General features: G+C 42.2%; 2 protein-coding genes and 2 long non-coding RNA genes across 5 annotated transcripts; 1 reads left to right on the top strand and 3 right to left on the bottom strand.

Annotated features, from left to right (window-relative positions):
- Positions 1-1,435: 1,435 nt before the first annotated feature.
- Positions 1,436-9,500, bottom strand: myorg (myogenesis regulating glycosidase (putative)). 2 transcript variants are annotated; one of them, XM_047025100.1, is made up of 3 exons: positions 9,373-9,500; positions 6,754-7,279; positions 1,436-5,608 (listed from the first exon to the last, which is right to left on the bottom strand). In XM_047025100.1, exons 2-3 carry the CDS (start codon positions 7,017-7,019, stop codon positions 3,811-3,813), a joined length of 2,064 nt encoding a protein of 687 aa, XP_046881056.1. In that variant the 5' UTR covers positions 7,020-7,279; positions 9,373-9,500; the 3' UTR covers positions 1,436-3,810. The 2 variants fall into 2 exon arrangements, with proteins under 2 accessions (XP_046881056.1, XP_046881057.1); XM_047025101.1 differs by lacking the exon at positions 9,373-9,500 and adding an exon at positions 9,007-9,082.
- A 307-nt stretch (positions 9,501-9,807) lies between these two features.
- LOC124471201 lies at positions 9,808-10,803 on the bottom strand. Its single transcript, XR_006956496.1, has 3 exons — positions 10,446-10,803; positions 10,180-10,278; positions 9,808-9,935 (listed from the first exon to the last, which is right to left on the bottom strand). It is a non-coding gene; the product is annotated as an uncharacterized LOC124471201 (long non-coding RNA).
- LOC124471202 lies at positions 10,741-20,189 on the top strand. The gene is made up of 5 exons (XR_006956497.1): positions 10,741-10,826; positions 11,039-11,164; positions 19,237-19,340; positions 19,663-19,951; positions 20,103-20,189. It is a non-coding gene; the product is annotated as an uncharacterized LOC124471202 (long non-coding RNA).
- zgc:109965 (Nicalin-1-like) lies at positions 13,026-21,215 on the bottom strand. Its single transcript, XM_047025604.1, has 16 exons — positions 21,167-21,215; positions 20,490-20,668; positions 20,089-20,279; positions 19,653-19,797; positions 19,231-19,328; positions 18,974-19,051; positions 16,646-16,749; positions 16,408-16,496; positions 16,067-16,206; positions 15,688-15,866; positions 15,198-15,285; positions 14,691-14,729; positions 14,317-14,489; positions 13,824-13,877; positions 13,650-13,728; positions 13,026-13,446 (listed from the first exon to the last, which is right to left on the bottom strand). The coding sequence occupies exons 2-16, from the start codon at positions 20,632-20,634 to the stop codon at positions 13,390-13,392; spliced, it is 1,659 nt and encodes a 552-aa protein (XP_046881560.1). The 5' UTR covers positions 20,635-20,668; positions 21,167-21,215; the 3' UTR covers positions 13,026-13,389.
- Positions 21,216-21,601: the final 386 nt, after the last annotated feature.

The following is a 21,601-nucleotide window of genomic DNA, read 5'->3' as shown; positions in this document are numbered from 1 at the left end:
CCGAGCTGCTTGGTGTGTGTATGAATGTGTGTGTGTGTTTTTTTGTTTTGTTGTGTTTTTTTGGGGGGGGGTTTGCTCGGCTTGTCACATCTGGACCTTGGTCCACGGTGTCTGTCTGAAGCCAGACTCCAGCCATGATTCTACACTGCACTCCAGTGGTACCCTAGAGCAGCACATGCAAAGTCACCGAAACATGTTGGGGCCTTTATCTTTGTTTTTTAACACTGAAGACGGCTATAATGTAAGATAATATTGACTATTTGGACTGTGGATGATTATGAAAAGCATGCCATTGTTGTACAGTATGGCTTGTTAAGAAATCTGCTGTTGTTTCATTTATAATTACCCTTGAATCATGTAGTGGGCTATGGAACGATCTGTAAACACAGAAACATTGAGCTGTAGCAACTACTTAGCAACAGCCCTAAAGCTGAAAGCCACAATTATACATTGCTCAGAATACCATTGCCTTCATTTTAAAACTGGATCCACGACACAAAGACCCTGTTTAAGGTACATTTCCCCTTCCCCCCTTATTTAGAAATAATATTGCCTGTCTATCATCCATACAATTAAAAAGATGAACTGGGCAAAACAATATCATTGTACAAAGCAAACTTAGAAACTGTATTGATTCCTTGGAACGCACAGACAGCTAATCGATGCATGCGTGTCTCCCCCAGTGAGTCCAGATCAATGTTAGCGAGAGAGAGAAGCCATTGACAGACAGAGTGGAGCAGCTCTGCGGCATGATTGTGTGCAGTGCTGGCTGCAAAGAATTCATCCCGGTCATCAGTTGGAGAAAGATCCCCCCCCGCCATCATGAATGGTGAACGCTCTTTGGCCTCGCCAACAATACCTTTTCTCTGTTCTCTAATTTATCAAGAGGATTATCACTTTCATTTGCTCAGTGTTGTGGTCACCCTAGCCATCTAGCTTGATCACATGCTCCCTTGCCCCTGTGCCCCGGGCTAGCAAATGATTTATTGATCGGGGCAGCCTCCATGTAACCTGTTGTATTGCCTCATCACTTTGCCATCATCACCCAATGATGAGCCGAGCACCCAAAAGGCCAGAAGTTCTCTCCCTAAGGCGGGTTTCATTCAACAGTGTGTCCCTAGATAAATTTGCTTTCTCAAATTGCTAATTCAGACAAGGTTGCAGGGAGGTGAGAAGACTGTTGATTGTGGTCAGAGAGCATCTGGTCGACCTGAAGTTCAGAGGCATCTCATGAACTCTCCCTGTCAGTTCAGCAAGTAAGTAAAGCTTTGAAAAACTTTCTGTCACACACTCGGATATATAAGAAAGGGCTGCTGTTGATGTTTACGATCATCTCTTTTGAGAAATGGGTAATGAAAACCTTTACCTTGAATCCTTTTCTCACCATGAACTCTTTGACAATAATAGCAATGCAAAGAGACGTCCACAACAGAAATGGTTGGCAATAGCATGCAGATTTATTGTTATTTCTTTGCAATGGGTAACGGTTTCCCTTTAGGGTACAGAGGGCTTGGACAGCGAATAACAGTGGATGCATGTTGTTCATCAGACAATCAACCATTTACCACTACATTATATCCCCACACTAACCCTTACACCTTGAATAGTTGCTGCATATTAGAAGAGCTGCTGTTGACATTTGCTGACATTTTGTCAATAGTTTTGTATCCATAGATACAATAGTTTTGTATCCATAGATACAAAACATGCCAAGTAAAGTGGCCCAAAGGTCAATTTCTTACCAAAGGTTTAGTAAAGACTATTAAAAACATTCTGCCGATGCTTTACAAATCTAGTGGTGTACAAATCTACATGGCAAACAAGCAGTACTTTTACGAATAAAAATAATGCTGACAGGACAAATATAGGAACATTGCAGTAGGGTCTCATTCAACTCAGTTAGATCACATTTTTAAGTAGCTTCACTTAACACTATAGTAGTAACCATAGTTACTGTTTCATTTTTAGAGACTACACTCCGTCCATTGCTCAATGAGACATACTGTACGTGAAATCCGCTATTCTGACAAAATATTAAGATATCTACACACTTTCAACATGAGCTTTGTTGGGTTATACAATGAAGAAATGAACACTCAAAACCTATTTAAGATGAGCTATTGTATAACAACTATTGTAAAATATTTGGCCGAAGATACATACACACTTGATCCCTGATATTTGTGTTTTAGGCTTTTGACAAAAATAATAAAAGCAGTCCTCCAACTCCCTTCATTCAAAGAAGTGTCACTATCGACACAATCTCATGAAGAAGCATTATCTCCTCAACCAACTGAATGCATACAAGGTTATTACATTTCACAACAACCTTGAGCTTGCATTTACAGTATATGGTGGTATGGCTGCACCCTTTTCCAAGTAAATCAACATTCTAGATCCCCAAGTAAAATTATCAAGTCTATAGTTAGTCCTTTTTGATCTTCCAAAACAAAGTAATATATTATCCTTGTATTGGCTTCATCAGTAAAATAAACACATTCCCCTGCATACTGGTTATGTTTTTGCACTCATTACAGTTTATGGCTGTGTTTATCAAATAACATTGTGTGGCTTCTCAGCAGTAGGAAAAGTCCATTCATGTGGAAAAACTAAAGCTTAACCCTTCGTCAGCATACTCTTATTTTTGTTTTGACTGAATCAAAAGATCACAAGGTCAGCAAACTCCTCCATCAGGATGGAATCATATATCTACCTCTTCAGCCCATATCTGCTATGAATAAGCCATGTCAAGAAGAAAATTACTTCAGACAAGACACCATCAAGTACCATGCCTTAGCGAATCCCAAACTCAGGTTACAAAAGCTAGGCCTGTGGAGGTACACATTGAGGCCTACATTAAAATACAATATAAACATAGGTCTTCGAAAGCCATCGCTGAGCATGAATGCTAAGTATAGACTCATGTCAAATGCAAATTAGCAAAGCAAAAATACAAAACAATCAAAATGTTCAAAATTCACAGTATTCATCATCCCTTTTATCACGTATTGTACACTTTTGTTATTGTAAAAGCTTTATTAAACGAATATGATAATTTGAGTATCTGTCTTTCTAAAAGATGCTGGTACCACCAATATGTCTTCTGAATGGGACATATTGGAGGACAATTACCATTTGCGATGAGGGGATATCATAATATTAGGTATGGTGTTCAAATAAAATGTGTTTCCCATTTAGCTTATTACCTACTACAACACCATATAACAAGGCTGACATTTATGGCACATGCATGGAAAACATTATCACCTCATAATCAAATGATTGGTTTTGTCCTTCAGCAAATCTAACATGCTTTTTGTTGTTAATATTGATTTTGAGTCACCCATATTGTTGTTGTGTTGCGGGATAAATCAAGGATTTCCTGTGCTTATGTTGATTACAATTAAAAGATCACCTGTTGCCTTATTATCTGTTCATACATTCTATCTTTGTAGTCATTAATGTGTACCTACTGTAATAAATAATGTATCAAGGACAGTCCTTTTTAGAACAGTTGCTACCAGTAGTCAGGCCTAAAACACATTCTGTAGGCTGAGCAGCAGCCTTCTAGGCACTGGGTGGAAACGAGTACTGGAGTCAGGAATCCTGATATGGTAACACGTGTTGGCCCTGTTATTTTTGCTTTCTCTATTCTCTACAAAATCCTTCCTCTGACCTTCATGCCTCGGAGAGAGACTTTGCCATTACCACAGTTCTTGCCGAGGTGTGCATTAACCCTCTCCAATAAGCTTGTTGTCTCATACGTTTTAGTGGAGACGGACAACCGTTTCCTCTACGACGTACACCACATTAAACCCAGACAAAGTAAGCAATTTCGTCGAGATCCACGGGATAGTCTGTGAGGTGCAGAGGCTCTTTAATATCAAAGCGCTCTCCCTTGTAGCTACGCCAACGCCCAGCAGGGAGGTAGATGTCCCGCTCCTGCTTCCCAGGCTCAAGGACTGGAGCAACCATGAGGTCGTCCCCTATCAGGAACTGAGAATCAATCTTGTAAGCGTTCTCGTCCCCAGTGGCGATCCACCACAGGGGGCGTATGATGGGGTCCCCCGTGTCCAGCACCTCTCCCGCCAATTCCAAAACACGCGGGGCCACGAGGCTCTCGTGGAGAGCCGTGTACTTCCGGGCAATCTCCACCACCTCCTTATCATACTCCCAGGGAGGGATCGAGAACTGCATGGAGGGCATGAACGCGGCCAGCTCCAGCCAGCGAATGTAGAGTTCACGGTCTGGTAAACGTTGCCCTCCCTCTGTGCGGTTTAGGTAAGCATTCCCGCCAATCATGTCCGGTAGGATGAACTGGTAACCAAGAATGCTAATGGTGAGGACTGTAGGAATAAGGGATTTGAGACCTAGCTCATAGCCCCAAACCGAGTCCCTGTCGATGGGCCTGAAGAAGCAAGAGATGTTCTGGGATTGATAGCCGATGCGGAGTTCAGCACGCTCGTTGTAGGGAATTGCCATTTCTGTGTATCGTCGTGTGAAAGTGCTTGGGTCACGAAGGGGAATCTTCGTACTGAACTTCCACGGCAAGTAGTTTGTCTCGCCAGCATCCAGTTTAAAGGATGACACCCCATATTTGGAGCGGAGGGACCGCAAGTGGGACGCAAACCAATCACGGGCGTCCGGATTAGTGAAATCCAGGATGCCACCAATACCATTCCACCATCGAACCAAAGCGGGCAATAGGCCGGTAGGCTCTCGGACAAAAAGTCCTTTTTCCACACAGGTGTGGAAGTTCTCGGATTCATAGTTGACGAAGGGGTGCGTCCATAGGGAGACTAGAAAACCATCCGCTTTCAACTTCTGAAACATTGCTGAGGCATTCGGGAACTTGGTTGTGTCAAACTCATACTCGCCGTAGCGGTTGGTGTATCTATCATCCAACTCCAGGTGGCTACAATTAAAGCCATGCTTGTTGATGTTGGCAGCGTACATCAGCAGTTTCTCTTGGTCAATGTCTTTCTTATGGAGTGCCCATGTGGACCAGATTGGATGTCGAAACATGGCTTTGGAGGGTACCTTGTTTGGCTTGGTGAAGTATCTGCGCACCATGTACTTGTGGATGGAAGTAACATCTGATCCTACACAAACTCTATAGCTGAGTTCGGCAAACTGCGTCTCCCCCGGCCCTGGGATTGGCTTGTATGGGCTGTCATGGTACCGGGCCTGGAAGTACATGGTCTTCTCCGTTTCATTCCAGCCGAGGTGAAAGGGCACAGAGTCGTTGATCTTGATTGCTGTGGCATTGGAAGACAGCCAGTAGCGCTCCAAGATTCCACCAAAGTCATTTCGATTGGAGTAGATGTCGCTGGTGACGAAAGGCTTTGGAGCCTGTTGCCCTTCAATAGAGATAGGCCAATGCTGTTTGGCTGTTTCGGCACCACCATACCAATGGGAATCGTTGTAAGTCATTGCATGCTCCACAGGTCGATCAGGAACCAGTTCTTCCCAACGCACACGGTAGCATTGGACTGTGTCTTTGGGACGTACCGTTTGGATGAAGAAAATGAGTTTACCATCAATTGTGCGCCCACATCTTAGAATCTCCCCTTCTTTGGTACATGAGTCCAGATCCAGGGTCCCAGACCTAAAATTCAACATAAAATAATTGTTATTTTGATTTCTAGATACATTTGAATTGTACATTCACCACTAAGTTTACCTTTAGGTAGCATCACAAGCTGTAATTAGGTCAGAAACCAGTTCTGAACCTTGTGTTGTATAATGTTAAATTGCATTATGGTCATTCATAAAACACCAACTAAAAGGATTTGGCTGAACGTGAGTTGAATTATGATTACCGTATTTTTCGGAAAACAAGCCGCATTTTCTATAACCCCCACCCCACCAGAATGGGAGCTTTGTGTTTGTAAATCAGATTTTAACCCGCACTGATATATATGCCCACTTTATACAGGAACAATGATACCAAGCAATGCGATCTTATAGCATGCCGTAACACATTTACATTAAGTCATTTAGCAGACGCTCTTATCCAGAGCAACTTACAGTAAGTAAAGGGACATTCCCCCCGAGGGAAGTAGGGTTAAGTGCCTTGCCCAAGGACACACCATCATTTGGCACAGCTGGGAATCGAACCGGCAACCTTCTGATTACTAGCCTGATTCCCTAACCTCTCAGCCACCTGACTCCCTGACACTTCGGTTGTGGATAGTATGTCCATGCGTGGCAAAATCCATTGTTGTCTACAAAATTATTTTAGATATAGTATACGTTTATCCAGCTTGCAAATCCTGAGGATAGCCTACCAAACTTGAATTAGTCAATGTCGTTAGAGATGCTAGCTAACGTTGATTTGCTAGCTGTATATAACATTTCTCTGGGTCTTGCAGCTGTTTGATTTACTCAAACTATTATGAAATGTTATGTTCTACTAGCCATCTGCCTACTTTAGCAAATCACTATATTTCCAAGACCTGATAGTGTAACTGAGAAGACACAGTAAATAATTCCTCTTTCAATAAGCGCCCGATCCAGTGTTGAGCATTAAATTAGCTGCACGGTCCATAGAGATCTTGTGACAAAGCCACTATTTTTTCTAAAACCAGGCTATACGCCGCTTCGAAATAGAAGCCGTACAACCACAAGAAAACTGAAAAATCGGGGTACAAGCCGCGGTTTTATTTCCGAAAAATACGGTACATATATATAGACCCAGAACGTTTGTGAACTCATTAAACTCAATTCCAGAAGGAAGCCTACAGTACATACTTGAAGGCCATTTTGAAGACAATAGATCCTGCCTGGTTGCGGATGATGTAGCCATCCTTGTTAAGATCCAGCAACTCAGTCTTCAACAGCTCAGCCTTGCGCAGCGAGGCAATGTAGTAACACCATGAGGTCACAGCAGCAATCACCAGCACCACACCCAGTACCCCAGCTCCCACTAGTGGACGAGTTTCCCGGGTCAGTTTCTGCTTAATGGGGGTAACATTGGTAATAGTGCCCCCTGCACCTCCTGGTACCACTTGGTACATGACAGCTTTTGTTGAGTCGACCAATAAAGTAAGGTTTCAACAATCCTTTAACTGATGTCAATCCTTGGGGTACAGCCAGGAGAGACCCTTTTTTGCAGTTCCCAGAGATCACCCACAAAGCTCTGTGATACACAGTTCTTTTGTCAGTATGCTGGCACTTCTCTGAGGCATGACCTTGAAGATGGTTCGAAAGGAATTCTTCTTTGTTTTTCTTCTTTCATGCGATGTTGCCCTCTAGCAGAATGGTTTCATCTCTTTACCTGTTGGAGAAGAAATAAGATAACAGGATCTTAGATTTAAGGCCGCACAGCAAAGTCAGTTCAACAACAGTGACAGCCCCAAACATCCTACAAGTGTAAGTCATTGCTTAGACACCACAATAAATAAACCAAAGGCTTCTTGTAAAATAACATCTCAAAACAGATATTCAGCATAAAATAGCTCCATTAAAAGGCACTATATGGCAGAAAGGTTGGATAGTGATATAGTTCTAAATAGTAGCCTACCTAGGCTTTTGAAAATTGCATGTTTGAACATTTACAGACAAAAATTCAGCAGTGAACCAGACTGAGATCTCTTAATATCTTTGTGAGAGAACAGGCGAGACAGAATTGCCATAACAATCCATGAGACAGAGATGACTCACTTATCATAGTTTGGGCTAACTCATAACACTTGAACGTGGGTGGATACCTAGTTTTGATGTAAGACTCAAAAATAAAAAACAAATGTTGTTTGGGGATAAATGTAGGCTATCCATGGTTCTTGACGTAATTGAATAAAGCCCAGAGTGCTTTTAAGAGGTTGATATGGCAACAATCCTATTTTAAACATTAGCTTGTCTCAGACTAATTTGTATGCAGTGCACACAAATAGTTTGTAGTTGAGCTCTAGTGAGTATTCAGGCCTCATCTGGACCCTTAGTTGTGATGTTCTGCCAACAGTGAGGAGATTGCACATATACAAAACACTCTGTTCCTCCAAGTCAAACTAATGGCCAATGTGGCACCCTTGTGTACTTCACTGCAACTTCAGAGAGTTTTGTAACCCAAGCAACAAGCCCACTCAGTTATAGGGGGTAGGTGGAATAATCAAGCCTGGACAAGGCAGAACAAGGCCATTTGCCGACTCATCTCTTAAAAATATGCACACAAACACACACATACTTATCTTACGCTGCTGACAAACTGTACTTGCTGATACAAAAAAACAAGTATGGCTGATGTTAGCTACTGAAGCACAGCGAGATTAATTTGATTGAAGGTGAATTGGACCAAGGTTCTGCTGTCGCTCTCACACACAAATGTTGCTTGTGCTGGTGTGCTGCTTCTAACTGCTTATTTGGGCCTTTATCCTTACATTGTCCGTCATGGCTGGGATAATAACGCAGTAGTTAATTAGCAACCTTATCGTATAATTCTGTTTTTTTCCACAAGCACACCCTTGCACTTTTGAGGTTCATGTTTTTTAGATATATCTTGTTACATGGTCTTATGGTTCTTCCCTTTGGGACTTATTTGGTTTTCACAATGTATGCTTCATGTTTGGGCTACCCGCAATGCTCGTTGTTATGATCAGTGACCTGAGCACTTTTGTAAAGCTCTCTCTTGGAAGTCGCTTAGGATAAAAGCGTCTGCTAAATGCATAAATGTAACTGTGTTTAACCAGTCTTGCTTTAATTTACCTAGCCCCGCCCCCTTCCACAGACACACATACCAAAGAGAGCTCGAGTCAACTTTAGATATTGAGATTGAAAAAAAAACATGTCAAATCAAGGCATGAATGGCCCTTTGCCGCATCCGTTGATTTGTTATCAGCTTGTTTGCATAAACTTTGATCTGCAGACAGTAACTTGAGTGACACTCACCTTAGCGTCGAAACTGTAAACTAAACTGGTTTAATAGTATTTGAGTCAGTCAGAGAACACTCGGGTATAACCCTTCTGTACACAACGAGTTCAGACAAAAAGATGGAAGCAATAGCCTACCTCTGTAGTTGCTTCTCCCCATGCACGAGATCAAGCTTATGTAAACATATACCACTGGCTATCGCTAACGTTAAAACCCAAAACCCGCATTTCAGACGACTAATCAAGGATATTGTATACAGTATCAATAAGGAAATCGTTTAATAACCACATGTTTTACTTGCATAAATATTTTCAAGTCAACATGAACTCGAGTGTGGTAAACAACATTTGCCTAAACTGGTTTGCGTTCATGTGGGACACAACTCTGTTGAGTCATGTTATGCTCAAGTCGGTGGTTGTTTAGTCTGACCTTTGTGTGAAAAAAACAAACAAATATTAAAACGTTACTTAAACAGAATGGCCTTCTTCATAAGCTTTACTTACCGATCGAGCAGCAAAACTTCAATCTTCTATCTGCAATACAAAAACTTTGCTGGCTCGTGACTGCGCTGGGCGCAGAACGCGCATGAAGAGGTATCTTGTTGCATAGCGTATGCAGGCAAGATTCCTTGAAGAGATGTTTGGCAAATGTGGTTTATGTTCCGGTTCACGTTTACTCTATTACACACCGCAAAATAAGTCTACCCAATGCAATATTATGAATGGTATATTTCATAAGTCGAAAAATAAATTAGGAACGTTTTATTAATTCACATTTTAAATGTAAAACTTCAGGATTCTTCTAAAGGTTTCGACTATTCTTAGAAATTCTATTCTAAACAATACTTTTTTAGAATGTAGCCTATGCTTCCACTAAAATATTATTGTTGTTTCACAACAGTATTTCACAACAAAACTCACATTTCAAATAATCAGACACATTCCTTTATTTAAGAAGACACACTGATCGGTTGTTTTAGCGTTGAGACTCAGAAACAAATTCCGGGTGAATGATGTAGGATCCAGCCTGGTACGGTTTCACTACATGAAAACAGCTGTATCCAGCACTGGGAAAAGTGAACGTACAGTGTTCATACGGATGTAGCCTCTACATGGATATTTTGCATAAGTGGCAAGGGAATCAAACACACAAGTTGTGTTACCAAACTTTTTTAGCAAAACAATAAATATGTTTGTTCGTTTTCTCATGAACAAAACATTCTCAATGTTGTCAAATATCCATTCATGCAAAAATGTAGATTTAAAAAAAGATGTTCACACTACCATTAGGTCAAACACAGAATCTCTCACCTGGATCCTGATGATAAACGGGAGCTAAGGTCAGCAGGATATTGCTGTGAGTCTGACCGGATTGGCCTCTGCTGTGAGGATCTGAAGGACTCCCTCTGACTGTAAACAACATGGACTACAACCTTTATATCTGTTCAGATAAATGACCAACTCAAAGCTTTTGTGTAACATGAATGCGTTAAAACAGTTCAATGTGCGGAAATTGTTTTCGAAAATACTTTCACTTTGATAGGGACAATGGAAAAACCAATTTTTTGGAAACTCACAAGATCCATATGGGTTCACTTCTTTGGGTCCAGTCAAATCAGTGAATTAATACAGACAATAAGTAGAAGGGAAACGTTTCAAAAGCATGAAAACAGTGCACTGCTCTACCTCTGTGTATTTCTCAAGGGAGGTTGCAATCGGCTGTCTCTCCCTGAAGGTTCAGTCATCTGTACTTTGTGCATCCATCCTGCAGAGGGCAGCAAATGTACTCTGGATGGCTCCCTCGTTCTTTTGTCTACATGTGCTGCACTGAGAGAGCGTACTCTTGTGCCATCTGGTGGAGGACCTGCACAAGACAGGGTTGCCATACAAATAATGCATTCACACTGAAGACTACACTAATTGGGATGAAATACATCTAGACATGGCTGTAGTTCAATGTAAGTTGGAGAAGAAAAACTCTACTAGATTTCTACTGTATCATCTAAGAAGTTTGGGAAAAGAATGCATGGGTTGGGGTTAAAGATTTGACAACACTAAACGTTCTGTAAAGAAAAAAGAACAGCAGCGATTTATTACATAAACAAAGGTAAAACAAATGAAGATTCCACATTCAATAGAAATATACTTTATTGTGTTCTTGAGTTTGCAGCAGTACCTTGGTTGTGGAAGGAGAGGTGTCGAATGGGAGGGAAAAGAGACCGTCCGATGTTCACGGGATCTGCGTTTGCCTGAAACACTGAGCGAGATGACCTGTGGCCTGTCTGCAGTTTCCTGGGTAAGAGGAAGTCCTGAGTAGATAAGAAAGGAGAGAGGAAATTAGACACCTGTTCTCTTTCTCCCAGGGTGGTAAAGATGGATGGAAGGAGGCCGAGGTGATGCCTTGAGGCTATGTAAAATGAATAGAGGCAGCAATATGCAGAGAGCATGGTAGCTGATGTCAATTTGAGCCTCTCCTTCCTGGAGGGAAGGGACAAGATGGTCGGGGAAATCAGTTCAAGATTACAAGCATTCAATTAAGGGATGATACTCTCATCGTTGAATTTCAGACGAAAGGATATCGTTCATGGTTTTAGCTGCCTTTTAGCTTTTTCTTGTTGCCTGTAGAGATGATGAAGGTAAAAAAGGAACTTTCACTGCTACTGGAGTAGACTTACAGAGTTACCGTGATGTTTGAAAGAAACATCCTAAATCCTAACCATGCTTTCAACCCATGTACAACCAAAGCTCAGGAACTGAGCGGACAGAGAAAGGTGGTGGTGGGGGTGGTGCTGGTGGTGATGGGTGGGTTATAGCTTCCATGTTTACTTGTTAAATCCCATCAGCGGTGAGGGAGAGGAAAGAAAAGCTAAATAATGAATGAGATGGCTTTCAACCTGTGGAGATGTATGCAAACGATGAAACTCCAATTAGCATAAGAGTACCTGGCCTTTTCCTGAAGTAATGAAGTGAATGAATATGGAGGTAATGGGGTGTGTTTTGTTCTTGTTCATTAAAGGGCTTGGGCTGCAAAATTGGATTGGAAAAAATGTGCTGCTGTAAATAATTGAGGTTTGTTTGTTGTTGTTTTATTGACTGACTGATTATGTTAAGTGCTTTTCTAATGCCTATTGGATCAAAATAGTAGAATAAGTCACATCTCCATAATGTAGTGACAGTATGTAAAAATGAGTGGGAAGTATTTTTGAAAGCATTACATGTACTGTGCAGTGACAGCCATAAGACAGAACAACAAATGTACATAGAGAACACAGTGATCTCACATTTCTTTTTGTATCTGGGTACGGAATATGTCATCAGGCAACAACAGTGTTGGGGCTCTTACCGGTCTGGGGTGAGGGTTGTTCCGGCGGTGTGCTGAGGATGGTCTGGGCTGGGCTGGTTTTCTTCGGCCAGGACAGTTGAACTCCTCCGTGTACGTGCTAAGCAATAGGGGAGCCATCACATCTTGTGAACACCCCCCTTCACCTTCTACCTGTCCTCACACTACTGCGAGCTTACACCTCGAATGACGGATAAAATCTCCCCTCTCCCTCCCTCCCTCTCTCCCCCTCTCCCCCTCTCTCTCTCTCTCTCACTTTATTTTACTTGGAGTGTTATTTCAATCAGTAGAACAATCGGGTCACCCTACCGCATACAGTAGATGGGCTTTCACTACTCACACTCATTCGCTGTCTCTCTCTCACTGCAATCTGAGCAGACATCGCTCTGAAGCTCACAGGCCTTATTACCGACACAGGCCCCCCTACAGTGAGACTAACCTGGGTCACCTTTCTTGTCCTTTTTTGCCTGGAGTCACATTCATCAATAATTCTCTGGCTGGCAGCAGAGTCCCTTAGTGGTACTGGTGCAGGAACTGATCAGTATCCCCGTCAGGCTTGCACACGGCCAATTAAAGCCCATTCGTATTCAGGTAAAGCAACAACATTCTAAAAGCCTGGCCTGACTTGAATAGAATGATGCTTTTGAGCCATGTACTGTTTCATATTTTGTACATTCCGTTGGACAGAACTACTGTACATTTGTGAACGGAAGATTTGAGTCTTCGCATGTATGGACTGTTGAACAGGCTGTCACTAGGCAGGGAGGTGAGGGGGCAAAGCCAGGTAAATCAGGGTAGAATGGTATAGACTGTATTTTCAGTACTGTATGGACAAACATTGAACAATTATAGCATTAGTAACTTTACTTGTAGGTCACGTCTTAACCTAGCTATGTGTTGAGCTATGTTTGGCTAAAGTTAAGTAACATTTTCAAAGAAGAAGAATGGAATCATAAAGAGTTTCAGGAATTTTATTCATAAAATACAGATGGTGTACAAATGATCCGGTGCCCAATTTGAGGACACATTCGTATAAGTAACATTTTACCCATACATCTTGGGTTTGATGTCCACTGAGAAGCAAGTCCAATTGCAAGGTAATTGCCTTCCCATTTTTTCAAAACAATACTCATGCAGGTACTCATCCACCTTCTGAAACATTCTTCAAAGCATCAAAGCACTCAATGCTTTTTGGATTTCACTGCTGCTTTGAGTTTGGTGTAGAGATATTCGCCGTTCTGACAAAGGCAAAAAAATAGAAATAATAATCTGTTCATTGTGTTTTATGTTCATGAAAGTGCAACCAGTAGGGCTCAAAAGGTGCAGCTGGAACACAGTATGTCCAAGATACAGGGGTTGGGAGAGGACACTGCTTTAAACACTTTAGAGCCAATCTAAGAGTTTAGTACCGAACAAAATGGAAGACTGGATATTGACAAACCTGAATGGCATAGTAAACGATCCCTAGATAGGCCGCAATGCAGCCACCGAGGAAGAGGTCAAAGGCAGCAGGTTTCACTCTGTGGACAGACACATATTATGAACGACCAACAGATACAGCAGCCTACACACATTTGATTTTAATTAATCATGTTTAAGGCCTGTCTTCTCCCACCTGTACATCGTCATTGGCTGGCGCATTTGATCAAAAAAGGTGATGTCAGGGTCCCTGACGAAAAAAAAAACATGTTGTGATTATCTTTTCTTTCATGAAGGATTAACCCATTCTAAATACATTTACATTTAGTAGACACTGCTTATCCAGAGACTTACAGTAAGTACAGGGACATTACACCGAGTAGGGTGAAGTGCCTTGCCCCAGGACACAACGTTATTTGGCATGGCCGGGAATCAAACTGGCAACCTTCAGATTACTAGCCCGATTCCCTAACCGCTCAGCCACCTGACTCCCAAATAGCACCAAACATGCAAAACAATTGACGGTAAAAATTAACAGCTTTGGTGGCATTTCATTTGAGTAGGCCATCGAGTCAATAGATTCAACTGCATTCAACTCTGAACTACGACTCAGTTAATAAACTGCTTTGTGTATGTGTCCGTGCTACTCTGGAATGGTAGGGGTCATTAGAAGAGACGTGTGTGCCTACCGTTTGTCCTGGCGGAAGGTGTGTCTGTGGACCTGCTGCAGGTAGTGCCTCAGCTCCTGTTCCAGAGAGTTCACCAGCAGGGTGTGCTTGGGCTCCTTGTCAAGCAGCTGGGCGGCCCGCGGGATGGAGGTCAGGAAGGACATCATGGTGGACAAACGGCTGTCCAAGAACTCCTGCAAGTGAAATCGTAAAGACACAACCACTTGTATGGTATGGGAGTTGATGTGTGCGTGCGTGTGGGTGTGTTGTTCTTGTAAACATTTTACATTAGAGAGCATTGTGATTCTTTAAGTTGCTAGATCCTTTGCTTACGGTAGGCCATGTTTTTCCCCCAAAATGTAGTACTTAATCCAAGTTTACATTAAATATCTCACCATTTGGCCTTTGAAAATTTGAATGTCTTTAGCAGAACCCTAAAGAAAAACAGATTGAGAGAAATTTAAGAATATAAGATAAAAAAACAAGGAGCATTTTTGGGGGGCTGGTAGCACCAATGAGTCATGTGTTTCCACTATTCATGGTCATTCAGCGACTTTGACTCTATAGTGATGTTCACATTATTCATGTTGCCCAAAACAAAATGATAATGGGTCTGTGAAATTCACCAAATATGGAACGAGATGCAATGTGACCTCAAGCGACCAAAACCTTTATGTTTATTAAGATTAAATGAACACACCTACTGCCTATTGTGTTGGTGTTTTTTAGGCTGTTCCTTATAGTGGAAACATATAGCAACTAGGCTACAAGTCCTAGAGTCTAAATATAGTGCTTACCCACTGACACTGGCATGTAAACCACAGTCTAGGACCTAGACTGTGGTTTACATGCCAGTGTCAGTGGGTAAGCACTATATTTTGTATGCTAGGCTATTTTCTTACCTTATCAGACAGATTGTACATAAAACGTGCCAGAGATTCTGCTATGATGATGCCATTTCGTTTGAACTTTCTTAAATCCACCTGTGATCTAGATTGCAAAAGAAAAAACGAATTAAAAAGTATGCTAGTGAGATGATATAGATCAATAGTAATATAACACTGCCATTAAATAACAATTTATATAAGACCAATATAATGTTGTGTTTGAGTTATCCTGTAAAACAGATTCCTCACTGCTAATCCAACTTGAAAGAAAAAGGTAGATCTTTAATAGGCTGATTAATCAACCCTTTTGTCAAGTTTCACGTTATTGAAAAGGAGGAAGGAGAGAGGGTAAAAACAGGTAAAAACAGAAACTGTCAGGGCTGAGAATCAAACCCTGACCTTTATATGTCGGCCTACTGTCGTATGTAACTGCAACATCATACGTCAAGTCCCGCAACCTAGAGTCGATACTTGAAATAGACTTAGATATGTAAATCTAACTTACATAGTGTCGAGGATGGAGCCTCTGACTTCGGATTTGGGGTCTTCCAGGTGTGACAGGGTGAACCCTGGGATCCTGCGCAACCCGTAGCGCTCATGCTCCCAGGACACAGTGGACTCTCCCAGGTGGATCCTCTTGTGGACCATGCCCAGTCTCACCCACGGGAAGCGGGCAGAGATCACCTGTGATGAAGTCAGTATGGTTTAAGCCCATGCCACACCACAACAATGTGCCATGCTTGGGGAAAGCCTTTGGGTAGGGATGCACATTCAGCAATTTGAGGAACCATACTGTACATTTCAAACAGTTAACTGTACTGTCAATATATTCTTTATACCTGTCATGTTTATTCAAATCAAATGTTTTCAAGATTAGGTCTTACCTGTTCCAACTGCTGGAAAAAGGTATGCTGGGGGGTGTCAGGTTTAGGAGGGCGGGATACATGCATGTAAAGCTCATCCCCATTGGCCAGTGTGTCCAGACTCAGAACAAATGCCACGTTGTCATGAAGGAGACTTGATTCTGATTGGTTTCAAGGGATGACAAATACAGTGTGAATACGTAATTCTATCCCAAACGTTCTCCAAACTTGTAACTAGTTATACAGTACATGACATGGAATTGAGATGTTAAGGATATAACAACAATGGTCTAGCGCCTTGTGCCTGTAAAGGTAGGCATAAACAAAGACAGAAAGACAAGATGTTTTCAAACTAAACACACCCGCATGGTCCATGTTCTCCTCCACCCACTTCTTTGTCCCCATGTAGTTATACTTCCCACCACCAGTCAAGGAAAACAGAAGGTGGTAACTAAAGGGTAAAGAAAACAAGAAAACGGTATAATACACCATCTGTGAAAAATGAAAGATTTAGTCATAAAAGAATGCAAAGACTATTTTTCTTTCTTTTTGGGTGAGGGGAAGGGGAGGGGTGAAGTCACAAATATTTTTGTAACTCACTGGGGCCTGGTGCCTGGGTTGCTGTACAGTTTGCTGAAGAGTCGGACCAGTTCGAGCAGGATGGTAACCCCACTTGCGTTTGAGTCAGCGCCGTAGGCCAGCCACTGTCAGGCGTTGACACATCAAAACATATGAAAGAGTACAATACAGCAATGTATGTTTCTGAAAAATTGTGACTATACCCTATACGCTACCCTTCAAAATACAATAGATTCTTAGGGATCTAAGGGATTTCATTTTAGATGGAGTTGGGGCTACCAGATGGATTATGACAGTACAAAGAAGGGTTCAATAGTATTAAAAGAGCATGCTTGAAGGAGATGTGGTGTTAGTCATATATTACCATATTTAATACCATACTGTAACATCCCCAACCATGTCTTTATAAGTCCCCTGATTGAAATACAGGAAGCAGTAAGTCAGTAGATGAGCCTTACCATGCTCCTTAGGGAGTGACACTAGAAACCCAAGATTGAGGAATTCTAATATTGAACTGCTTTTTTAGACCGTCGTCTTACAATAATGAGGGTTCCTACCGGGAACTATTTTACTTTGATCTATGATGCTGGTTTGAGGTTAGGAGACACAGTGTGGAATGGATGTTGGAATTGTGCTGAAATGCTGTCGGTTCTCATATACAGTGCCCTCCAAAAGTATTGGAACAGTGAGGCGAATTCCTTTATTTTTGCTGTAGACTGAAAACATTTGGGCTTGACATCAAATAATGAACGTGAGACCAGAGATCAACGTTTCAGCTTTTATTTCCAGGTATTTACATCAGGATCTGATGCACAACTAAGAAAATATCACATTTTGTTTGAATCCACCCATTTGTCATGTGAGCAAAAGTATTGGAACAGATATACTTAAAACATATTTAAGTGAATAAGACTTAATATTTAGTTGCAAATCCTTTGCTTTCAATAACTGCAGCAAGTCTGTGACCCATTGACGTCACCAAACTTTTGCATTCTTCCTTTTTGATGCTTTCCCAGGCTTTCACTGCAGCCTCTTTCAGTTGTTGTTTGTTTTGTGGGGTTCCTCCCTTCAGTCTCCTCTTAAGCAGGTAAAATGCATGCTCTATAGGGTTTAAGTCTGGAGATTGACTTGGCCAGTCTAATACCTTCCATTTCTTGCCCCTGATGAACTCCTTTGTTGTTTTGGCAGTGTGTTTTGGGTCGTTATCTTGCTGCATGATGAAGGCTCTGCCAATCAGTTTGGTTGCATCTTTCCTTAAATTGGCAGACAAAATGTTTCTGTAGACTTCCGAGGTCATTTTGCTGCTGCCATCATGTGTTACATCCTCAATGAAGATTAATGAGCCCGTCCCACAAGAAGCCATGCAAGCCCAAGCCATGACATTACCTCCACCGTGTTTCACAGATGAGCTTGTGTGTTTGGGATCATGAGCAGTTCCTTTCTTTCTCCAAACTTTAGCCTTTCCATCACTTTGGTAAAAGTTAATCTTTGTCTCATCAGTCCATAAAACTTTGTCCCAGAATTTTTGAGGTTCATCTCTGTACTTTTTGGCAATTTCCAGCCTGGCCTTCCTATTCTTCTTGCTAATGAGTGGTTTGCATCTTCTGGTGTAGCCCTTGTACTTTTGTTCATGAAGTCTTCTGCGAACAGTAGATAGTGATACCTTCACTCCTGCCATCTGGAGGTTGTTGCTGATCTCACTAACAGTTGTTTTAGGGTCTTTCTTTACAGCTCTCACAATGTTTCTGTCATCAACTGCTGATGTTTTCCTTGGTCTACCTGTTCGACGTCTGTTACTTAGTACACCAGTAGTTTTCTTCTTCTTCAGGACATTCCAAATGGTTGTACTGGCTATGGCCAATGTTTCTGCAATGGCTCTGATTGATTTTCCATCTTCTCTAAGACTCACAATTGCTTGTTTTTCACCCAAAGACAGCGCTCTGGTTTTCATGTTGTTTTCACCTCTGAATACAGTCTGCATAGACAAAACCTATCTTACCCAATCTGAACCTGAGTGTAGACATTCAGTGGTATTTATTGATTGAATAATGTATGTAATAGGACACACCTGGGCAACAAAACACACCTGTCAGTCACATGTTCCAATACTTTTGCTCACGTGACAAATGGGTGGGTTCGAACAAAAAGGTGATATTTTCTAATTTGTGCATCAGATCCTGATGTAAATACCTGGAAATAAAAGCTGAAACGTTGATCTCTGGTTTCACATTCATCGTTTGATGTCAAGCCCAAATGTTTTCAGTCTACAGCAAAAATAAAGGAATTGGCCTCACTGTTCCAATACTTTTGGAGGGCACTGTATATGGAAGGGTTTGCCATGAGACTTACAGGGGCAAGTCCATACGAGTCATAATGGGCAGTGATGACAATGGTGGGCGGATCTCCTCCTGCTCCAGGAAGCACACCCTGAAAGTGCAATGACCAATCACATTGAATGATCTCACAAAGGATTTGATTCTTTTTCAAATGGTGTCATCCCAATGGCTGTGCGTTGGTCCGCTTTTGGTCTGTGCTTTTCTTTGGTTGTGGTGCTTCAGAAGCCAACACCAGCACCCCTTCATGTGACAATGTGTCTGTTCTCTCACCTCCAGTGTTACTATGGAGTTATCGGTGATGGTCTTGACAGGGTTGCTGTTGCTCACAAGAATCTGAAAGGCGGTGGCCAGGACCATGCTACGAAGAACTGGCAAGAAAAGTGGGGAGTGCAAAATACAATTCAACACACATTCAATACACTGTCACACACAGTACGTACCTATCAAATATATACGTAGTTTCCTTACATCTCTTCTATAAACTTTCGGATACATCCATCCTTCTCCATCCCTCTGCCATTCTTTTTTCCTTTACTCCATGACTCACTTTGCAACATCCCCCCACGCATCCAGCTTTTCCTTCTCTGCTGTCTAATCTCCCCTCTCCGGACCTCCACCCCCACCCCAAACATTCTAATCTCCCTCCCCCCCCGACTGTTCCCCCTTATCCTCTACCCCTCCCCCCCCCTCACCTCGCACCAGGATTGAGGAGGTGCGCGTGCTGGCGACCAGCTTCACCTCCTCGTACATGCAGAGGAGCTGCTCGTCTTCGGGGGCCACGTACACAGGCATGATGGTCTCTTTGCGTAAGGCTCTGCTCTCACTCACCATGAACGTCTGGAGGGGAAGGCAGGTCACAGTTTTCGAAAACAGTGCTCGCTTGTAAAGTTGAAATAGACTACAAGATTCATCAATGTCCTTTTTCCTGTCGCCAGGGCTTTTTTGAACGACAAAAGAGAGATACGGTTGAATTGAAAACATCTTCTTTCAGGTTTATAAACACATAAACAGCATACTTAAATGGGAAATACACAGAGCTATACTTCTCACTGTCCATCATTTAAAGTATAATTAATCCTAGAAGACACTTGTGGCTTCGAGCGCTACCTTGATGCTGAACATGGCTACCTGTATGACATCAGGGGGCACAGCGGAGATGTTCTGAGGCAGCAGGATGAGCACCGCGGCGGCTTTCTGCCTCTGCGCCTCGACGTACTGCTCCGTGGTGAAGTCTTGGAGCTTCATGATCACGCAACGCCGCGTCAGGCTCGAGTCGTCCGCCGCACGCGCCTCCGCAATCACAATGGCTCCACGACAACCTCAACAGTCCAACAAAAGGGTCAAAGGTCACCAGAGGCAAGTTAGTGCGCCCCTTCGGAGTCTTGTCAAAACATGATCGTGAACTAAAAGTACACTTTCATCCAATCTTGTGTTTCTTATCAAGCCTATTATTTTTGACAAGCCAGCTAAAATGCAAAGATTAATATAAAATATGTTCAAGATTGACTACGGTGTCCCCATGACCTTACCATGTTTTTCCTGCTGCAGGTCAAATTGCTGCATCCTGTAAGCGGTGAACTCGTAAGAGGACACTGCGAGCAGTGCAGACGCGTGTAGAGGCTGGACACACAGCAGTAGCAGACAAGCCACCGCAGGCCACACTCTCAACCACATGATGTCACTTCCTCAGTTTCTGAAAAGTAGTTATCTGTGGAGCACCATTGGGATTGACCGTTTGAGATTTAAAGCAATTCAATGAAAGACACACACGATATTCAATTTGCTTTGTATAACTCAAAGGACATTCTCATCTTGAATCATTTAGAGTAACAGTAATAGTAATCTCATATTGGTCCAGCACAGTTAGGTCCAGTGTCACATGGCTTTAGACACGGTGCCTAAGCAGAAATAGAACTGTAATGTATGTAATGACACATTTTATGACCAAAGAGGGCCAATAATGTAATAATGTAAAAAAATAATAATAATTACTAAATGTACTTCTGCAAGACTATATCCCATCTGTCAAAATGAGTGAAGATGTCCATGTACTTCATTCCACAGTTTAAAGTCCCATGTGCTCAAGGTCTGTCATAACCAAATAGTTTAGACTAACCAATTGCATTTATCTGACGGTTTCATAAGAAGACTAATGCAGCCTTTGTCAACATCAAAACACCCCATCAACAAGATTGACTCAACTCACCTGTCGACCAGGCTTTCTCCCAGGCCTTGTCCCTTAAGGTAGGAGACCGCTTACTCCCCGCTCCTTGCAGTGTGTAAAAGAACTTGCTCCACAGAGGAACAGGCTGAAGATGTCTTGTTGTTAAGCTGCCGTACGCCATCTGGCCCAAGGGATTGGAGGCTAATAACTCCCTCTTCACGCACGCGTGCACACACACACCTCTTAGGTCCTTTACAGACAGGTAATCACTTAGTACTGGGTCTGACAGCCATTGGTCAGACACAGACCATTGATGTTTTCTGGTTGAATTTGTGTGAAGTTTTTTTTTCCCCCCGGTTAAAATTTGCTATTGAATCACTGTTACAGAGAAAATGTATGTAAAATAAACTCAATTGAGTGTGTATCGACAATTTACAAATAAGTTACAGTACATTCCGAGTAACTAAGATAGTAAAT

Source organism: Hypomesus transpacificus, chromosome 9 (assembly GCF_021917145.1).
Source record: "Hypomesus transpacificus isolate Combined female chromosome 9, fHypTra1, whole genome shotgun sequence".
In the NCBI taxonomy this organism is placed as follows: Eukaryota; Metazoa; Chordata; class Actinopteri; order Osmeriformes; family Osmeridae; genus Hypomesus; species Hypomesus transpacificus.
The sequence above is the reverse complement of the archived record's forward strand: the minus strand, read 5'-3'. Positions and strand labels throughout refer to the sequence as shown.